Source organism: Ictidomys tridecemlineatus, chromosome 10 (genome assembly GCF_052094955.1).
Source record: "Ictidomys tridecemlineatus isolate mIctTri1 chromosome 10, mIctTri1.hap1, whole genome shotgun sequence".
In the NCBI taxonomy this organism is placed as follows: Eukaryota; Metazoa; Chordata; class Mammalia; order Rodentia; family Sciuridae; genus Ictidomys; species Ictidomys tridecemlineatus.
Genome location: NC_135486.1, coordinates 103,875,594 through 103,896,986, shown reverse-complemented (window position 1 = coordinate 103,896,986; position 21,393 = coordinate 103,875,594). Strand labels below are relative to the sequence as shown.

Below are 21,393 nucleotides of genomic sequence, written 5' to 3'. Positions count from 1 at the left end.
TATTTTTTATACATTGTAAGATTCAATTTATCAATATTTTGTTGAGAACTTACATCTATATTAATGAGCGGTATTGGGTTGTAATTTTTTTTTTAAGAGAGAGGAGAGAGAGAGAGAGAGAGAGAGAGAGAGAGAGAGAGAGAGAGAATTTTTAATATTTATTTATTTTTTAGTTCTTGGCGGACACAACATCTTTGTTGGTATGTGGTGCTGAGGATCGAACCCGGGCCGCACGCATGCCAGGCGAGCGCGCTACCGCTTGAGCCACATCCCCAGCCCGGGTTGTAATTTTCCTTTCCTGTAATGTCTTTGTCTGGTTTTCACGTTAATTCTGTTCTCGTAGAATGAGGTAGAAAGTTTCCTCTGCTTCTATCTGCTGGGAGACATTGTGGAGAATTGGTATTATTTCTTCCTCAATATCTGGTAGAATCTACCAGTGAACCTGTCTGGGCATGACACTTTCTGTTTTAGAAGGTTAATAATTATTGATTCAATTATTTACAAAGATACAGGCCTATTTGGATTGTCAATCTCATCTTGTGTGAATTTTGTCCCATTTTGTCTCACTTTTCAATGTGTATGGACATAGAGTTGCTCTTAAAATTGCTGTACCATCCTTTTAATGCTCTCAGATATGTAGTAATGTCCCCCCTTTTATTTCTGATGTTAGAAATTTGTCTTTCTCTCCTTTTCCCCTCCTTGGTTAGTCTGTCTAGGAGCTTATAGATTTTTATTGATTTTTTTTCAAAGAACCAACTTTGTTTTCATTGACTTTATTACTTTCCTGCTTCAATTCCACTGATATCTTTTCTTATTTCTTCTCTTTGATTTGCTTCGGATTTGATTGGTTCTTTATTTGGTAGCTACCCAAGGTGAAAAGCGTAGGTTTTAGATCTTTTTTCCAAATGCACACTACAGATTTTCCTCTAAGCATTGCTTTTACTGTTATCCCACAGGTTTGGATATTATATTTTCATTTTGTTCCATTTATTTTTCAATTTCTCTGGAGCCTTCTTTTTTTGGCCCATGTGTTATTTAGAAGTGTGCTGTTTAATCGCCACACACTTTGAGATTTCGCCAGTTATCTTTCTGCTCTTGGTATTAGCTTTGTTCCATTGTGATCTGGCAGCACACGATGTATGATTTGTATCTTTCATATTTGCTCAGGTGTGTTTTATGACCCAGGATGTGGTCTGTCTTATGGACTGTTTCATGTGAGCTTGAGAAGAATGAGTGTTGTGCTCTTGTTTGGTGAAGTGTTCTATAAATGTCAGCTAAATCCAGTTAATCGACGGTACTGCTCAGCTCACCTGTGTCTACTGACTCTGCCAGCTCAATCTGTCAGTGACTGGTAGAGGGGTGTTGAAGTCTTCAATTATAAAAACGTGTATTTGTGCTGGGCGTGGTGACACATGTCTGTAATTGCAGAGACTCCGAGGCCAAGACAGGAGGATCGAAAGTTTAAGGCCAGCCTCAGCAACTTAGCGAGGCCCTAAGCAACTTAGTGAGATCCTGTCTCAAAATAAAAAATAAAATAGGCTGGGGATGTGGCTCAGTGGTAAAGCACTACTGGGTTCAACCCCCAGTACCACTTATCCCCCTGTCCCCAATATGTATTTTTCTGTTTTTTATTGTGGCTCCATTAGATTTTATCTTATAGCACTTTTTATAATTCAGTAGACCTGTAAAGAACATCACCAGCTTCCTTAAATGTTTCTCTGCAGAATCTTTTATTGCATCTTTAATTAACCAATCCCCAGCTATTGGGTGTTTCTGGTTTCCATGATGATAAACAGCCAGTGGCTCCTTTCCTCTGTGGAGGAGGTGCTACAGAGACACCCAGCTGACCCAATGGGCAGGTACGTTTTCAGAGAAAAGTTCATGTTCTTCAAACTCAACCTGCATGTTCTGCTTCAGAAGACCAGGTGGACCTGGGCATCTATGGCTGCTGTGAATGTCCAGGGCTGGATACCATGGCCAGAGCTGTGGATGGCTGATACTGTTTGAAAGTTTGAGAGTGAATGGGAGATTTTTCAGATCCTCTACTGTGTTCCCTAGGTCGACAGGGTAGAGTGGACATGTGACTTGTACCCGCATTCTGGGACTCCATGGATGTGTCCCCACCCTGCATTCTGGGCATCTTGTGCTTCTTTCTCCAGTGCCAGATATTTGCAGTCAAGGACTCAAATTTGGCAAGATGGCCCCAGGCCCTGTGTGCAGAGGGATTCGTAAACACTGCTCTGAGCTGATGGCTCTGCTTCCTACAGCAGCCCAGGCTGGGACTGAGTTATTGCTGTTTAGAGAGGATTATTTGGAAACTTGCAGTCAACAGAGAAACAAAGTGGGCTTCACCCAAACAGTTGAAGAGACAAAATGCAAACTGGGGACACTGTGTCTGGGGCCTAGTGGCCCTCGCTCAGGCGGGGACAGCCAGCAGGGGACAGACAGAAGGAAACAGGCGACACCGTGGTGCCAGAGCTCCAGGGCTTGCCCAGGGCCTAGGGGCTTCCTTTCTCTAAATAACATTGACCAAAAGTCCAAACCAGCACTGATGGGAGATTCTTCCCAGGTGAGGGTGGCACAGAATCATAGCTGAGGAGATGGGTGGATGTTAGCTGTAGTGGCTTCTCTTTGTCTTCTTTGCAGTGTCATTTCCAAGTCAGAAAACATATCATTCTGCACAGTGGACAGGTCTTCTGCGCTCAGTGGAGTCCTTTTTTTTTTTTTTTTATGATTTGTTCTTATCACTCACAATTTCCTTCTGTTTCAATGTCAATATTTTGCACCTTTTTTTGCTGTGTGTGTTCATGTTCTCTTTCTAAGTTAGCCAGGGTGTAAACACTTTCCTGGCTCTGACTTGTCTCCCCATCCCTAGAAAGATTTCAAAATTTTCAAAATAAAAAGCTTTCTTAAAAATAAAAACTCAGAGCCTGATATGGTGGTGCACACCTGTAATCCCAGTGGCTTAGGAGGCTGAGGCAGGAGGATCACGAGTTCAAATCCAGCCTCAGCAACTTAGGGAGGCACTAAGCAACTCAGAGAGACCCTCTCTCTAAATAAAATACAAAATAGGGCTGGGAATGTAGCTCATTGGTCAAGTGCTCCTCAGTGCCCCCACCCTGAATTAGTGAGGTCCTAAGCAACTTAGTGAGACTCTATCTCAGAATCAATTTTTTTTTTAAAGGGCTATGGATGTAGCTCAGTAGTAAAGTGCCCTAGGTTCAATCCCTAATCCAAAAACATATATATATATACACACACACACACACACTCAGAAATGGAGATGCTGGGTTTATTTATTTATTTATTATTAATCAATCAATCAATTAATTTTTAATAAAGCAATTCAGTTTGCTTTATTACTGGAGATGGTCCTGGCACATTCACTTTTTCTGCATTCAATGTCATGATGCTTTGATTTAAAAGTTTCAGAAATTTGTAAAAATGCAGAAATGTGGATTGTTGTGGTGGAAGGTGTGTGGACTGTGCAGTGGCCATCTCCCGATTCCATCTCTGTCCAGTGCATTTCCCACTGTGCTCCAGCCCTGTTGAGGTCAGGTGCTCAAGTCCAGATGTTGCTTGGATTGGCTGTCAGGTCCCCCTCCTCCGACTCTTTGGGGCACCCAGCTCTCAGAACTGGCCAAACCTGTTTGCTTGAGCAGGCTTATTTGCAGGGTGGTGGTGTTTTCCTGTCAGCCTCCACCAGCTGCAGTTCCTGATGTATTAAGAATGCAAACTGATAAAAGAATAAAGGAGCTGTACCTGTGTGGGATTCTTGCCCTGGTGGCCACAGAGCATGTCTTTTGGAGTTGGAAGGGGTGGTCCTGAGAGGGTGGTTTGCAAAGTGCTTCCCAAGCACTGTTACTCTTCTGGATGGGCCAGGGGAGGCCTGTTACCAACTGTCTTGCAGCAGGAGGCTCCTTAGGCAGCTCCCTGGGTCCCTCCAGGCAAGTTCAGGAGTTGCACCAGGGGGTATGCCAAAAGGAAGCAGTGCCACAGAGGTGACTCCTGCTCCTTGACATGATGCCACAAGCCACCCAGAGTGGAGGCTCACGGGCAAGCCCCAGAGAGAACCTGGGAGGAGGGATCAGGAACAGAGCAGGTGTCAGGGCCTGGGAGGGGCCTAAGTTCTTGGTTGGTGAGACCCTATTTTGTCAGACCTTCTATTTGTCTTAAATTAAAAAAAATTATACAAAACCCTCCATTTTTAAATGCTGGGAGCTAACTTTGAAAGTAGTACTAATGTTGGCTTGTTAAAAAAAAAAAAAAAAACCAGCGAATCTGGAGAGGTACTAAGAACCTCATGTGATCACAGGCCTGAAACCCCTCCTCAGGAAGCCTGGATCCCCCTCCCCAGGAGGCTCAATCCTGAGGACTTCACCAAGAGGGTTGTCAGACTTCAACAAGTGGTCCAGTCTCACTTCTGCAAGTTGTTGTAGAAAATAGAAAAGGAGAGAAAGCTGCCATCTCAGTGTCCCAGGCTAGTGTGATCTTGACCCCAGAGCTCCATAAAGATACAGAAGCAAAGAAAACCACAGGCCCATTTCACTATGAATATAGGTGGAAAAAAAAATCCTAAATAGCCAAGCAAATGCAACAGTGTGTTTAAAAGAAAACCACACTGTGATTAGGTAGGTTTATCCAGAAGTTAGGGTGGTGGGACTTCAGATCGCTCCATCCCGTAGAGCACCTTATGGGGCTGGAAGAAACCATATGGTGTGCTGTGGTGTGGAAGAGAATCCCCCAAAGCTCAGCAAGTATTTATCGTAGAGATTCTTAGCAACTGAGAATGGAGGGAGCTCTCCTTTAGTGCAGGTCTCTCACACAAGTCAGCAAACATCCCAGCAGAGGAGCTCTGCTCCAGGCCCTTAGAAGGCCATCTGTGGTTGCTCCCAGGAGGAAAAAAAAAAAAGGAATAAGAATTGGAAGAAAATAGAGAAGACAAATAGCATCATCTCTGTGAAAGTCCACATGAAATGACAGAAGAACTCTCAAGTTTATTATGAGTGTTGAGCAGGATTTGTGCAATCCCAATTTATAGAAATCAGGATTAGGAAGCTCAAGCGATCCGTAGCTGCAGGCAGTTTTTAATCTGTCAATAAGAAAATCAATTGCTCCTCCCCATCAGACCCCTGTTAGAACAGCAGCATGGCAGCCCGGGGTCTAGGAGAGTGAGGGGAGGTAGAGGCAGGAGTGGGGAGCACTCAGGGGGCACCTAGCTGCGATCACTGGAAGTAGGTTTGTTTAGGAAAGGTTATGGGGTGGAGAGCTGAGGAGACAGTTTCAGACCTGCCTGGAGGACATGAGATACCTGAATGAAAGGAGGTCTTGCTGGAGTGAGACCACGCCACTATATTGTTTTTCCCCAAATTAATTTGTAGGTTCAGAGCAGTCCTGGTTGGAATGGCAGCTGGATTATGGGAAGCAGTAAACACAATCTAGAATATAAAGGAGGTAGCTCAGTCATCTTGGAAACGGAAGAGGGTTCATTCTACCAGAAAGCACACGAGGAGGCCCTGTCCTCCATGGAGCAAGGGGCGGGTGCAGAAAGAGACAATGGGACCATGACATGGGACGGGGTTTTACCTTCTTTTGCTGTTGTGTCTAAAAGGACCCAACCAGAACAACTGTAGGGGAGGAAAAGTTTATTTAAGGGCTCACGGTTTCAGAGGTCTCAACCCATAGCCACAGAATCCATTCCTCAGGGCTCAAGGTGAGGCTGAACATCACGGCGGAAGAACGTGGCAGAGGGAAGCAGCTCACATGATGATCAGAAAGCAGATTACACTTGCCAGATACAAAATATATATCCCATAGTCACGCCCCCAATGAACCACCTCCTCCAGCCACACCCTACCCGCTCCCATTTATCATTTAATTAATCCCATCAGGGATTATTTCACTCATTAGGTTAAGCTTCTAATGCAATCTCCTCCAAACCTTCTTGCATTTTCGAATATGTGAGCTTCTGGGAGACACCACATCTAAACCATAACAGAGACCTGAAAGAACATGTGGTAGCTTAATGCTTTACAAATGTGAGAAGCCATTCAAGGCAGTAGCTGGAGCAAGGACTTTGGAGCCAGATTGCTTGGTTTTGAATCCACCTACTACCACTTAGTAGCTGTGGACTCTCACACAAGTTCCTTAGCCTCTCTGCCCCTCAGTTGCCTTCTTACCCACAAAAGAGGAAAATGGGAACAATGGTAATAAATGTTACAGGTTGTTGTGAGAATTAAATGAGCAACTATACAGGAAACCATGTATCAGTTTTCTAGTGCTGCTGTAACAGAATACCACAAACTTGGTGGTATAGTTCTGGAGACTGGAAGACCGAGACCAAAGTATGGGCTGGTTTGACCCTCCTGAGGGTTGTAAGGGAGGCTTTGTTCCTGGCCTCTGTCCTCAACTCAGTGATGGCCATCTTCTCCTGTGCTTATTCACAAGACAGTCTCCCTATGTGTGCATCCCCATTGTAACAACATGGGACATATTGAATTAGGTTCCCTCTCCTCCAGTATGACCTTGTTTAATTAATGACACCCGTAGGGATTGTGTTTCTAAGTTAGGTCCCATTCTGAGGTCCTGGGGGGTTAGAACTCCAGAATGGGCCCCCTGGATACTGTGTTGTGTGTGCAGTAGTGATGGATTGATGAGTAACTTGCCAAGGAAATTGATTGTCTAGGAACAGACAGGACTGGTCCCCTATGGGATTGACTAAAGACCAAAAATGGATGTGGAAATGATATATTTAGTAGAAGGTAATTGCTATGGGCTGAATTGTGCCCTTCCCCCAATTCCATATGTTGAAGCCCTGACCCCCAATGTGACATTTGGAGATAAAACCTTTTGGAGGTCATGAGGATGGGGCCCTTTGACAGGGTTAGTGGCCATATAGGGGATATAGGGACCAGAGCTGCTTCTGCCATGCGAAGACACAGTGACAAGGTGGCATTGCAGGTCCTCATGGAACGAACCTGCTGGCACTTCTACTTCCTTCTGGCTCCCAGGATGGTGAGAAACAAATGTCCTTTTTAAGCTGCCTGATCCATAGTGCTTTTTCATAGCGGCCCAAACTGAATAACACAGAAATAAAGGCTTGTATTTGGTGACGTGGTTGTTGGGAGCAGTTTCTTAAGCCTACAGTGGACAAACGGATGAAAGAAATCTGCTTGACCAAGGGCACATGCAAACACTGACAGGAAGCTAATTGCAAAAAAAAATATTTGCAAAATCTAAAATGGACAAGTATTCCTATAAATTGTCAGGAAAAAAAAGACCCCAACCTGCTGTCAAGATGGGCAGACAGCGAGAACGGGAGAGGAAGCGTGCCAAAGAAACAGACCCTCGAAGAGAAGCCCAGACGTAGAGCTAAGAAGCACACACTAAATGGAACTCACACTGCAGCCCATGTGTGTTGCCTTGACCCAGGCAGACCCAAGATGCATCATGCTTCCTGAGGCTGCAGCACAAAACTCTTTATGGGATCAAGATCTGTCTTAAGAGAAAACAAACAGACAAAAGGAAATACCACAAATGTCTTAGCTCAGGTGGACTGAGAGTGGAGGGGAATAACTATATAATAAAATAAAACAAGAACAGTCAGTGAGCATTGGGAGCGGAGGGCTACATGTTTGCACCCAAGGTTTAAGAAAGGATGCTGGAGGAGGGGTGTGGTCGGATGGACAGTCTGTGCTATTGGAACAGTGGAGACCTACCCCTAGGGCTCCACTGTGTGCTGAGCACATGGGTATGTATGCAGGTGGATGGGTCTGTAGATATGGTTCCTGCCTTCTGCCTCTTTTGCTCTTGTGTACCTTTGCTCCCATCTACAGAGATCTGTGGTCAATGGAGTGTTCTGTCCAGGCAGCCTCTGACCTTTGGGGGGCCCTCAGAACATCTCTGCAGAGGCCTCATCTTGCTATGAGAGTGGGGGGCTGTTTCCAGTGCAGGGGGGCAGGGAGGCAGGATCCTCATGGTGGACCCACTGCACCATAGGGCCTAGAGTCCTACCCGGCATGGTCCCTGGTACATTCTGGGGCCCTCAATGATGGCCGTAGCATAGGTTTCAGGGCCTACTACCCTGGCCCAGACTTGCTGCACCTTCTCTGCCTTCTGAGCCTCCATCTCCCCATCTGTAGGGTGGGAAAAATAAGGGGCCCTAGTTGTGAAGGTGAGTGCAGGAATGTTGATGAGGTTTGCTCCTGGGTGGAGGGTGCTGGGTACAGCCCAGGACTGGGGTCAGTTGCTGGTGCTCTAATACAGAGTTGCTTTAGGAAGTAGGGGCTTTTTCCAAAGCCAGGAGTCCTAGCTTGTGTCACCCCATCCTGGAGTTGTCCAGGGAGGCAGATCAGTTCTGTTTTAGATATACTGTTGTGTGTTTTATTCATGGAAAGTGACACTAAAGGTTGATAGCATGTAGCCTGACAGTAGCCTAGGACTTGCTTTCTGTGGATCTCTGGAGGTACTGAACCTGTGTCTGTCTGTCCTGGCTGGGTGTGCAGGGCATGGTTGGCAGGAATGGCTCTCTCCCTGTGTGCTCAGGACCCTCTGTCCTGCCCCAATGACAGGAGGATCACAGTCACGTTACCTGGGCCATGCATGTGTCCACTGACTTGGTCACTACCCTCATACTATACCACTGCCATACCTGCCCAAGGGTTTGGGGGAGGATTGTTGGGAGGGGGTTTCTGGAAACATATCCTTAGCTGCGGATTCCTGTGTGAGTACTTGCTGAGACCCAGGATCCCTTTCTGTTCAGGAAGAAGTATGTGACCATTGCCGAGAGAAGGGGACTTGGTTGCCACATCTTAGCATGTGATCCTCCTGCAGGGCCCTTGCTGGGGAACCCTGAGCCTCCTCGGCACGTATTGGAAGCATGTTAAGCTTTTAAAGGTCAAAAAGCTTTGCCAAATTGCTCACTTGCAGCAACTTAGAGGAGAGGCCGTGAAGTTTAGCATATGTAGTTTCTAGAGGTGTGTTTGGCACATTGGACAGTTTGAAAGTATGTCTGGCTGTGAATAAGCTGCTGGTTTCTATCCCATATGCATCCAAGTGCATTATGGGGTTGGAGTCTGCACCACACTCCGATAAGCATGTTTTAACATTTTAAAGTCTGGATTTTGCCTTTTCTGGATGCTTTCAAAATGTTAAGGGCCCCCAAGTCTACCCTCAGTAGTAGTTGTGGAATTTCCCAATGAGGAGTTGCATCATTTAAAAAACATAGATACATAAATTAACTACAGATCATAAAAAATGCACATGAAGTTCACACAATCACAAGACACATTAGAATGACAGCTCTATCCCCCCTGCACCTGAAAATTGCTGTCACTGAGACTGTACCAAATTTGGGGTTTTTTTTTTTTTTCAAATTGCACTGATTTTCTAACCATTCCCCCCTACCACACACACACAGTATCTTTTCACTGGTAAACATCTTTCTTCTTTATCATGTGTATCCATATCCCTATTTTTAATGACCTCACACTATCATATTATTTAGAAGTACTATGATTCATTTGACAAATCCTTAAATATACATTTTTGGGGGGTTTTGTTTAATGTAAGCAGTGCTTTGGTGAATATCATTGTACATTTGTCTTTTCATATTCCTTCAATTATTTTTTTTTAAAGAGTGAGAGTGAGAGAGAGAGAATTTTTAATATTTATTTTTTAGTTCTCGGCGGACACAACATCTTTGTTGGTATGTGGTGGTGAGGATCGAACCCGGGCCGCACGCATGCCAGGCGAGCGCATTACCACTTGAGCCACATCCCCAGCCCCATTCAATTATTTTTTAAAAATAAGTTTCTGTTGGTCATGGTGGTGCATGCCTGTAATCCCCAGTGGCTCGAGAGGTTGGGGTTGGAGGAACCCAAGTTCAAAGCCAGCCTCAGGTATTTAACTAGGCCCTAAGCAACGTAGGCCCTGTCTCAAAAATAGAAAGGGCTGGGATGTGGCTCAAGGGTTAAACACCCTGGGTTCAATCCTCAGTACCCAAAACAAACAAATAAATAAACCAAAATGAGTTCCTAAATGTGGAGCTGATAATTGAAAGGTCGGTAGCACGGAAACCTTTGTTATTTGCTACAAATATTCACAGAAATGGTATTTGTCGCCATTTAGCCTTCCATTAATTTCCCATTCCTCACTCTTCCCTTCCCACCCACTCACCCAACCACTCACCCAGTCATTTATCTACCCATCCACCTACCTACCCATCCATCCTCCCACTCATCCATTTACTCACCCATCTGTCCAATCATCCATTCATTTATCCATGCATCCACACTTCCTTTCCCTCCCTCCCTCCCTCCCTTCCTTCCTTCCTTTCTTCCATCATACTGCACTGCATACCTGCTGTGAGTTGGTCCTAGGGCTGAAGATGGCGGACTGCAGTGACATGTGGTCTTCATTCTGCAAACTCAGAATTAGGAGGCAGAAGCCAGGAAACCACCCCTGAGGGTGAAAAGCACCAGAAGTGAGGTGCTACAGGCAGGGGAGGCTCAGATGGAGAGAGGCTTGGGCGAAGACTTCCAGTGGTCTCTGGGCTGTGGGTCAGGTGAGAGTTGGGATCTGGACACAGTGGATTCATTTGTATCCAGACCAGGAGATGGACAGGACCCAAGACAGTCAGATCTCTGGACAACATCCTGATCCAGCACCATGGGCCAGCCCTGGCCTTGCTAGCTTGGGCTCCTTTCTGGTCACTTGCCTGAAAAGAACTGGGGTGTCCACCCAAACACTCATGTCCTTAGCCTCCCAGCTCAGAAACCAGTCTAGGGTACTGAGGGAGCGTGTGAGAGAAAATTGGAGAGAGACAGAGAAATGGAAGAAGAAGGAAGAGGAGCCTGCTCTGTTTGCAGAACATGCAGAACACTACACCCAGGTATTCTGTGGTTTTAAAGAAATGCAGTTTAAAACACCCAGGGGAGGCCAGGCATTAGGAAGGGTGGCAGAGTAGGAACACAGGCTTAATGCTGACGGGAGGGTGGAAGCCAGCCTTACCTCTTTCCAGATGCTCAACTTGAACAAAGTGTCCCGTTTCCTTGTCTGAAGGACAGAGCTTACTGTACTTCTGATCTGTGGAGATGGGTAGAGAGAATAAGGGGTGAATGAAGGGTTCTTGGGACAGTGCCCAGCCTGGCCCTAGGTGCTCGAGGTGATAGCTGCTATTTTTCTCTCCCATGGAGCCTGGGCACAGGGCTTTCTGCACCCCCGGAACCCAGCATACCTCTAAGGCTTAAGTGAGAAGCCAGTTCCTCTTGGCAGGGGTGAGGGCCCAAATGTGAGGGGGTTTAAAATCTATGCCAGCGGCTTTGGTAAGACCTTCCAGAGGTATCTTCTGGATCAGGATAGAAAATTGTTTTTCTTTTTATGGACAGAGGAGTCCAATGCCTTTTAATGCCATTAGCGCTGAGAGAGGGGAAGGGATGGGGTTTTGTCTGAAAGGATACAGACACTGGAAAAGGAGGCCCAGCCTTTGGGCGGAGAGAGTGGGCAGAGTTGACCTGAGCTCAAGTCCACAGCCTCAGGCCTTCATCCATTGTGAGCCAGAGGACAACAAAGTCTCTTCTGAAGGGAAACCAGGCTCCCAGGGCCGGGCTCTCCCAGCCTCCCTGTTCAAAGCCAAAATTTGTGGCTTCTTCATCTATCCAGGATGCAGTTTAGGGGCACCTGTGTCGTCATTCAGAGGTGACTGAATGCTACCTGGCAGACCCACCTGGGTGTGCAGAAAAGTCTGCTGGGATTAATACCAAGGACCAAGCCTCCGAGTCTGGAGATCTAAATCCCCCAGAAAAAGGTTTTAACCCACACCAGCCTTGGCCCAGGCCCAGATGGTGGCACAGCAGAGTACAAGTCCCATATCCTGGGGGATGCAGTTGGACTTTTTTGGTCCCCCCACCCCCAATCCTGGGGAGCTCTGGGATATGTACTGTGGCCCAGTTTGTGACTGCAGACATGTGGATGTGGGCAGGGATGGATGCACAGGCGATACTGGGTGGTTCAAGGAGAGTGCCAGAATTGTTCGTTTTCACCTGGATGACCTTCAGAAAACCAGTCAAGAGGGAGAACAAAATTGCCAAAGTTACTTTGATAAAGATCAAATAATAATGGCCTTTTTCATGGATGCACATGTATGATGTGACAATTCGGAGCAGGCTTGGGGTGGTAGCAACTCTCACCATGCCCTGGGGCCTTTGAGGCCTGATAGCTTTGCAGAGGAGAGAGGTCTACAGGAGGTGTGGGACAACGAGGACACTGGCCCAAGCCAGTTGGAGGGTATGCAGTGTCTGTTTGATTATTTATGGCATTTAAAAAATATTTTACCACTGTGAGTTGAGATTTTTGTTTTAAATGAGGAAGGAATTGTAAAATCATTTCTCAAAGATCTGTTCCTTCCGAGAGTCCTTATTCTGTGGTTTTAAAGAAATGCAGCTTAAAAAAAACAGGGCTGAGATGACTGCTGCAGATGCACCAGGGATGCAGTGGCCAGGATTCACCCGCCAGGGAACGGATGCCTGGGGCAGCTGTGACCTCCCTACAGCCCCTGTGGGGCGCTGCCCTGCTTCTCCCAGAGAAGGCAGGAAACAAAACTGGGTTGTTACCCGAGTTAGGAACAAAAACTCAAAAGAGGCATTTCTTAAATAGACAGAAAACAGTCACTATTTTAAGAATTACTTATTTATATTCTCTGGACCCTGGAAACGGGAGGCTACAGTACTGTTTGGGTCTTTAATTTTGCATTTGCTTCCCCGGCAGCTCTGTACATTCTGGAGCCAGTGAGCACCCAGGTCCTCTGCCACTTACCAGTCCTGCAGAGGCCTCCAAGAATCTCCTTTAAAAACAGTTAAGGAAGCCACTTTTGCAGTTTCAGAGTGATGTGCGTCCTTCCTGGGGTCTCTGACACACTTTCCCTTGTCGTGTTGTTTCCATAGATTCTATTTTGGGAAGCCAAGCATTCCAGGGGTGGTTATTGCATTTCAAGGGAGCAGTGCTGATGTCTCTGACCATGTTCTGGTGACAGTCCTGATTAGATGGAGGGGCCAGGAACAGGTACAGCTCTCTGTCCCAGCCAATCACTTCTTCCCCACTTCCCCAGCACCTCTGCCAGCTCGGGGATGTGCCAGCTCCTCTGCACTTCCCTTGGCATCCTGCTCCAATGGCCCATGTCACCTCTAAATTTAGAATTAGATGGCCAGGCTGCTGGGCTGGCATAGCCCATGCCCTAGCGCCACTGGCTTGTGGGGTCAGTGTGTGGAAGATGATCTGTGTTCCCAGCACAGAGGCACTGAACTCACGTCTCATTTCCATATTCAGAGTCCAGAATTCCTCTTGGATTATAAGTGTCTTCCCAGAAAGAAAGGGGAAAAAAAAAAAGGAGATTGATGGCTGTGTTCCAGTGGAATTATGTTCACAATCTATAGTGACTTTTGTTCTTTAAGCAGATCCAAAGCACAGGGTATTATGAGATCCCGTTTGTGTAAGGAGCCAGAGATTGAGCTGCATCTGTGCTGAATGGACCCGGAGGGTGGGATACCGGGGCCCATGGCGGGGAGATCTCTGGACCATGGAACTGTGGTGGGCATTAAGCCTTGCTCCTCTACTTACGTGGATTTTCTCATTTTCCCTGATGACTTTGATTTCAAGAAGGCTGTGTTCTGGCAAGTGGAAGCAGGAGTTTATGCATTGAGAGAGGCAGGTATAACTCATGGTGCCACCTGCAGCCCCAATCAGTGTTGCTTTGTTTTTCAGTGACATCTTTGATGCCATGTTCCCTGTCACTCACATCGCCGGGGAGACAGTCATACAGCAAGGTATGTTCTGCCACCTCAGAGTTATAGCCCCCAGGAGATGTGAACTTGAAGCACATTAGCATGAACCACTCATTGTTTGTCTTTGAGAAAATTCACTGAACCTGAGAAACTAGCAAAACTCTAGTTGACCTGTTATATTTCCTTAATCTACTTGTCATTAAATACATTGGATGAGGCTGGGTGTGGTGGCACATACCTGTAGTCCCAGCAGCTCAGGAGGCCGAGGCAGGAGGATGGCAAGTCTAAAGTCAGCCTCAGAAGCTTAGTGAAGCCCTAAGCAACTTAGCAAGACCCTGTCTCAAAATAAAAAATAAAAAGTTTGGGGATGTGGTTTCAGTGGTAAAACACCCTTGGGTTCAATCCCCAGTGTATACACACACACACACACACACACACACACACATACACACACGTATATATCAGAGAACTTCAGATGTTTCCATATGTAATATATAGGGTCATTAATCATATATTTTGTCTTGTATGAATCTTTTAGAGAGCCCACACATTCCAATAACTGAATGTATCTGTCTGTTTGTCTATCTATCTATCTATCTATCTATCTATCTGTAAAATAGAGAGAGAATGTGTGTATGTGTGTGGGTGGGTGGGCTGTGACTCATTGGCAGAGAGTTTACCTAGAATGTAAGAGGCCCTGGTTTCATCTGACCCGGATGAGACTCAGGATATTGCTGGCCCCTCCGAACAATGTAGGCACAGTTTCAAGAGAAACAGAAACAGTGTAACTCATGTGTCCCAACTTGACCTCACGCACCTCTCCTCTCTTTGTTGCAGGGAATGAAGGAGATAATTTCTACGTAATTGACCAAGGGGAAGTAGATGTGAGTATTGATTACTATTTTTGGAAAACAGGCTTCTTCCCATGTCTGGTTTGAAGACTTCACATTGTTCATCATTGGGTTGCAAGCATAGGTCTGAAGCATTTCTCTAAGTGATGTCATCCTAATGTTTTGTGTATTTATTTGTTCCTAGTGCTAGGAATCAAACCAGGCCCTGCAAATGTGAGGCAAGTGCTCTACCACTGAGCTGTGCACCAGCTCTGTTTCTAATGTTTCAATCAATAAAAACAACACATTTCATTTAAAAGGTAATGTAGGAATACCCCATGACAGCACAGTGGACGATGGAGCTGTGGGCAGTATCAGTGGCAGCCATGGCCCTGGGCTGTCCACTTGGCAGAAGGCCAAAGCATGGAGAGCAGGTGCATGCTGTTCTGCTTGGCTTAGAGCTACCTCTAAATCAGTAGCTTGTGAACAGGCCAGTCTTACATCCACTGCCATTTGCCACAGTGGGTGGGGAGTCACAGGCTCTCAGTACCAACCCTCGTGGGTGATGGTGCCTTCATGACAGCGTATTGCCATTCAGAAGCTGCACCGTGCTCATGGAGAGTTTTCCCCACCTTCAATGTTCCAAGAACCAAGAGCCACACTTAAGTAGAGCGGCCATCACTGCTATGCAAGAAGTGTCGCCTGCTCTGGAGATCCCACCTTGGCCCTTGGTCCAGCCTCCCCCACCTTCCTGCCTCCTTCCTCCTTGGCCACCCCATCTGAGCCCAGGTGCCCTGGCTTGGAAGACATGGAGTCCCTTTGCTGGGCTCCTTGCTCTGCAGGCTGCTCTGCCCTCCTCTGAGCTAAAGGCCTGTCTTTTCCCAAACCCGCCATGAGTCTGTTTCTCTTTGGATCAGGCTGGGGCCTTGATGCGATTCACAGGGTGGGGCCTGAGTGAGTCCCCCTGGAGCCCGCCTGGCACTGTGCTGTCCCTCTGCGAAGACCTCTGACTCCCCTAGGCAGGGTCAATGAGAGTGCCCACTTCTCCTTTTGATGTCCTTTTAAATGTTACTTCCTCAGCTTGGGCGTCAGCAGACGCATCCAATTTCTCACCCTGTAGGTGCCCTTCCTTCATAATTCAGTTTGTATTTTGTAGTTTTTTCAAAAAGTAGTTTTTTTAAACAAGTAGTTTCCACGACAGCCAGGAAGCAGTCTGAAGACTGAAGTCTGAAGTCTGTCTCACATTTTGGAGATCCTGAGGCCCTAGACACCTCTGCTTCCCAGGCCCGCTACCAAGTCCCCTCTGGACTGGGATGCATCCCAGCTGTGCCTGCCCCCACCAGATTGTGCCACCATCCTCAGAGGACCAACCTTGCCCCTAGGTAGCCCCTGTGGCTGTGCAGTCATGCCACGCCCTGCTGCCCCAGGCAGGGTAAGCTATTTCAGGGCCTGGCCCCTGGCCCCCCAGACTCTGTCCAGTCTAGGCTATTTTGGGGAAGGGCACTTAGTCACTTATTTCCCCAGCGCCCATCTGTGTCCACTCGCTGCCGTGTTTCTGGGAACCAAGCGGGCGTACCCGCTTCCGGAGTTGGCAGCACAGGAAGTGACTCACCTCCAAAGCCCTGCCGGGGGCTCAGGCTGAGTCCCCTCGAAGATTTCTTTGTCATGAGCCCTGGAGCTTTGTCTTGAGCTGAGTCTGGCAGCTCTGTCAGAGACTGTCCTAACTAGGTCTCTGTGGGAGCCTTTGTGTCTCGGGGATCCTGTCTCCCCCAGAGAAGGAAACTGAGGCAGGAGCTAAAGGTCTCTGGTTGCTAAGCTGTGGAGGATGTGCAGGGAGGAGGAGGAGGAGGAGGAGGAGAAGGTGACCGACCTGTGGCCACAGGCACCTCCTGCTGCCTCCTTCAGGGTTAGCAGAGGAGATGGGACCATGGGGCTGCTCTGCCCACCTCACCTTGCCTCAGCCTGTCCCAGGGGTGGCGTGTGTTCCTGGCATGGGATATGGGTCCTGTCCAAACCCAGGCCTTGTGGTGGGGTGGCAAAGGCCAGGAGTGAGCTCAGACTCCAGTGCTGGGTGGGGCAGGTCCGAAGGTGCCTGTGGCTCTGCTGCCTGGTCCGTGATGCTGAGGAGCAGAGGGCAGAGTGTGTGTGTGTGTGTGGGGGGGCTTGCTCCTAGTTTCTCCCAGCTGCCCTCCCAGTTCCTAATTTCACACTGTTCACATCTCCTGGCCCCCCAAACATCCCCACTCTTCCCCTCCATTCTGCCTAAATGTGTGCTGGCACTGGCCTGTGAGTGCTCCTGGGGAGGGAGGACAGCTCTGCCCAAGGGGTGGGGGTGGTTGACAACCAATAGGAAGTTAGTAAACAGTGTCTCACCTCAGGACCGCGGCCTTCTGGTGCCCTCTTCTTCTTCCTATGTCTCCTGTGTCTCCCCCAAGACCCCCCAGGCCTGCTCCTCTGCCTGCTGTGGGGGTAGATGCCAACCTGGGCAGGTGACCAAGGACAGATCCTCCTTGCCTCCAGGAGCCCCTCAAGAGTCCCAACCTCGACTCATAGTCTTCTTCCCTCCCGTGGAATGCTCTTCCCTGTCCGTATTCCCCAGGGTCCTGTGAATCTCCCAGCTCCACCCAAGAACGCCTTCAGCTTGGGCAGAACAGTGGGATTGAGACGACCCCAGGGAATCCTGAACTGTGTATTTTTGTTTCTCCTAAGGGAATGGGTGTAGGAGACACAGATGCTGCCCCCAGAGTTCCTTCATGGAGCCCGAAGGGCCTTACTGGGGAGTCCCAGGAGATGCTTCTTCCAACACGCATCTAAAGGAAGTTGGTAGGTGGGTCCGAGCAGTGAGTGGGTTTTGCAGGAGGGTTTGGGCTCCGTCCTTCCCTGTTCAGGCTGCCTCATCTCTGTACTACTCACAGGGACATTAACAGAGACCCAAAGTCCCTGTGTAGAGCCCTCCATCCCCTCCATTCCGTCACCTCCCACCCTTCTGGGCAGCCCCACCCATACCTGCCTCCCACGCAGGTGCCACCATCAGCCCCACACCTGTGGTGGCCCAAGCTTGTCCTGGTCCTGAATGCGGCAATCACTCTCCTTCCACATGTCAGGCCCATTGAAGATGCCCAGGGAGGCAGGAGGTGGGAGGATGCTAGCCTGTCTTGTCACCTGTGGCCCACAGGCTGTGACTGCCCATGAGCAACTGCTGGTGCGCAGTTTCCCAGTCGGCTCAGCTGGTTGGCTATGGGAGAGCACCCAGGAGACTCAGGGTTCCCCGTGTGCTTAGCCCCAGCCACTCGGCCATGTGCAGAAACCCTTATTTGCCCCACATCCATTGGACTCACACTCCTTCCTCTTCTCATTGCAAACTATGATGTGCTATGCCATCGACCAGACCTGACCCTCTGCTCTGATTCCCTTGAGCATCAAGTGTGGGGTGGCAGGGGACTGACATGGCCCCACCTTTGTTTGAGCCCTCCCTTTGAAGCAGAATCTGAGTCTTCTTGAACCTGAGGCTCATCCCAGCAGGACCCCTCCCAACCACAGAGGGGCTGCTGCAGGGTCCAGGCCCCTGGGCATCATGCCATGGGGTTGGGAGATTTCCACCCTTTCAGCCAGGTCTCATCCCTGCTGCCCTGTGATCATGGTGGACAGTGCTGCACCTGGCTCCCCACCAGCCCAGGACATGTGGAAACAATTTGGTGAAGGAAGAGGTGAGGTCATTCCATATAACTGGAATTCCCCAAGTACAATATCTGGCAGATCCAGGCTCTCTGTCCCCCATCTACACCCACTCCCTGCTCCAGGCTCAGGTACAAAGATAGCAAGCACTAAGGCCGTTGCTGGACCCCTGCTCACCAGGGCCAGATGTCTGGGTGCCCCTGGTGGTTGTCTGGTTCTTGGGGCAGCCTCAAATTTGGGACATCCAGAGTGCTGAGAGCTCAAGGCTGTGACCTGGTGGCTGTAGTGGAAGGGAGCACCAGCCTTCCTGCCCCACCAGGGCTGTATGTGAGTGCCCGGCACCTTCATCAACCTTAGAGTTTCCATCCACAATAGGGTGGGTGGCAGGGAGTGCCCTGCGGGGGCCAGGGTAGAACTGCACGGAGGGAGCTGTTTGGTAGGGAGCACTGGCACTCTGCGAAACACCAAGGGCACGGGCAAAAGCCACATTTAAAGGAATCAAAAGACGCTCAGTAAAGCATCTGGAATGAATGGATGGTGTGTGGGGCAGCCAGGCTGAGTTATGGGGCATATGTTATGATGATTACTGTTATTACCACACTGAAGGAGCCCAGCCTGGTCACCATCCCACTTCGGAGACCTGTGCTGCCTTCTGTTTGCTGGTTTCTGTAAACTGCCTCCAGGGCACTGGAACTGACCTCTGCAGGGCAAAGCCTGCAGGTTCAGGGTGCCCAGGGGTTGTGTATGCCTCTAACATCCTAAAGGATGGATATTGGGACACTGCAGGTGACCTGACACTGACACTGGTCTTATAGGGATGGGGACATCACCAACATCAATCCCCAGGCTGGAAGCAGCCTCCCCCAGGACTCCAAAGAGGCTGGGCAGGGGGTCCTGGGCCCCCCCACATAGTGGATGCTTCCCTCTGACCAGTGGCACTCCAGGGTGACCAGGAGACTGAACGTAAGAGGCACGAGCTTTAAATGATGGTTTTCCAGAGACTCTGAGAAAGTCTGCCACGGTGGGTACGTTGCCAAGAGCCTGTAATCCATTTCTCTAAGTATAAAAATATCTTCCAATTTATTTTATTCATGGAACATAGCATTTCTACTTAAAAGGACTCTCAGCTGCCGGTTGTACGGGCTCAGGAGTGTGATTCCATTTCCAGCCCTGTGAGACGGGGTTTCCATCCGCATTGTTTGGGGACTCCCTGCTAGGCACACCCATCCAGGTGCACCTTGGACCTGCTGGCTGCGGGGTCCCAGGGAAGAGCCATTTCCAGATTGGAGGCAGGACTGAGCGCTCCCTGGCAGCCCAGCATCCCTCCCCGCAACAGCTTGCTCCATCTGGCCCCACGACTGGGGCGGGGTATTATCCAGTGTTTGCCCATGTGGTTACATTGGTAAAATATACTCAGCCTTCACTGCTGGAATCACGAAGTGAACTGTGTAGCCATCTCCATCCTGGCCTGCAGAGTTTCCCTCCTCCCATGGCGGAGCTCTGTCCCCATTGCGCACCGACGCTCCTCCCCTCCAGGCCCATGGCACCCACCATTCTGCTTTCTGTCTCTGGGAATCCGACTCCTCTTGGGTCTCAAACCAATGGAATCCCACAGTGTTGATGTGTCCTGTTTATTTCACTGAGCATCATGTGTTCATGCTGTAGCATGCGTCTGAGTGTCCTTCCCACTCAAGGCAGAGTTGCATCCATTGTATGCACACACCTGTCACCATGGAGAGCACTGGGCAGCTTCCATCTTTGGCTGCTGTGAACTGGCTGCTTTGGACCTGGATGTGCAGATGTCTCTGGGACACCCTGGTTTCAGCACATTCTGTTTTGATTAGTGATTTATCAAGGCCTACGCAGCCCATCACCCAAAGTTGTGGATTTTGGAGCTTTCCAAGTGTATGTCACTCATGAAGCATATCCAGGGATCCAGAATTTCTTTTTGGTGTCCTTTTGGCCCTGCCTGAAGTCACAGGCTGTTGGGTACAGCCTGGCAATGACTGCCTGGAGTTGGGGGTGATAGACCCTGAGATTCCCCAAGTGCAGCAGTGTTCATATGGGGACAGGTGACTTGGGCATGCTGGGCTCTGGCAAACCTTACACAGCTCTGTTCCAAGGAACAACAGCGTGAATTGGGGCTCAAGGTTGGCCAGGGAGTCAGTGGAAAACTCTAGATTCAGGGTCTTGACAAAATTCTGCCTTCTGGGGCCCTTAGTCTGTGTGTGGTCACAGGGGAGGGGAGGTGGGGGCCATGGCTTGGATTTGGGATTTGGGATCCATGGGGGATCGTTGTCAGCTGTCTGGCCACCCAGAGGAGTAAAAACAACCCGTGAGGTTGTCCTACATGGTCCAGCTGTGCAGACAGAAACCCTAGGATGGATGAGCCCCCAGTGAAGGCCAATCAAGTTCAGCACCTGGCATCTTGGACTAAAGAGGATCAAGGTGGTGGGCCAAGTTTCTGTGGTGAGAAATGTGGCTGAGGGAGCAGGAGGGCAGTGGGATGTGTGGGCCTTAAGGTGGGGAGGGGGCTGGCTCACCTGGACACAGGTGCCCTGTCTCTACCTCCTGAGGGAGGTCAGGAACAGAGTTTTGTCCTCACCACTCCATGAAGTAGAACAATAGCTTGTCAGCACCCTTAAGTCATGTTGCCAGGCCAGGAGACCTGAGGCCACAGGTTGCCTTCGCCTTTTAGGTGACAGCTCAGGCCAGTGTTCTGGCCTCTGTTCTCTCTCAGTACTTCTCTGTGGAGTGCTTTTCTGTGGAGTCAAGTCTGACCTGAAATACCTGGGGAGCCCAAGCAGCCCCTACCCTGGGCCGGGCACCTAGAGCTCCTATAGCCCAGTGTGCCTGGGGATGGGGAGGTGCGCCCGGCCAGGCAGGCCACATTTGCTCCACCCTGACTAGGCTTGGAGTTGGAAATGGACAGAAATCCAGTGCTGCCTCATGACCCTGATGCTCGGGCACCGCGGCTGGTCAGCTGATGGATGTCCTCTCTCTACTTCTGGCCCCACTGCAGTCTGAACGGGCTGTGTGTGGGGTTCTCCCTGTCTGCAGGCAAGTTGCTGGCCCACTAGAGCCTCACTCAGGGATCCAGTAGGGATTGT

The 21,393-nt window shown here is 49.1% G+C and overlaps 1 protein-coding gene across 4 annotated transcripts in view; it reads left to right on the top strand.

The window, feature by feature from the left end:
• Window positions 1-21,393, top strand: part of Prkar1b (protein kinase cAMP-dependent type I regulatory subunit beta) — a 121,396-nt gene that overhangs the window by 67,454 nt on the left and 32,549 nt on the right. For all 4 annotated transcript variants that reach the window (XM_040277355.2, XM_040277356.2, XM_040277354.2 and 1 more), the window contains 2 exons: window positions 13,759-13,820; window positions 14,616-14,662. In XM_040277355.2, the coding sequence (XP_040133289.1) occupies window positions 13,759-13,820; window positions 14,616-14,662 (109 nt within the window). The remainder of the gene's footprint in view (window positions 1-13,758; window positions 13,821-14,615; window positions 14,663-21,393) is intronic.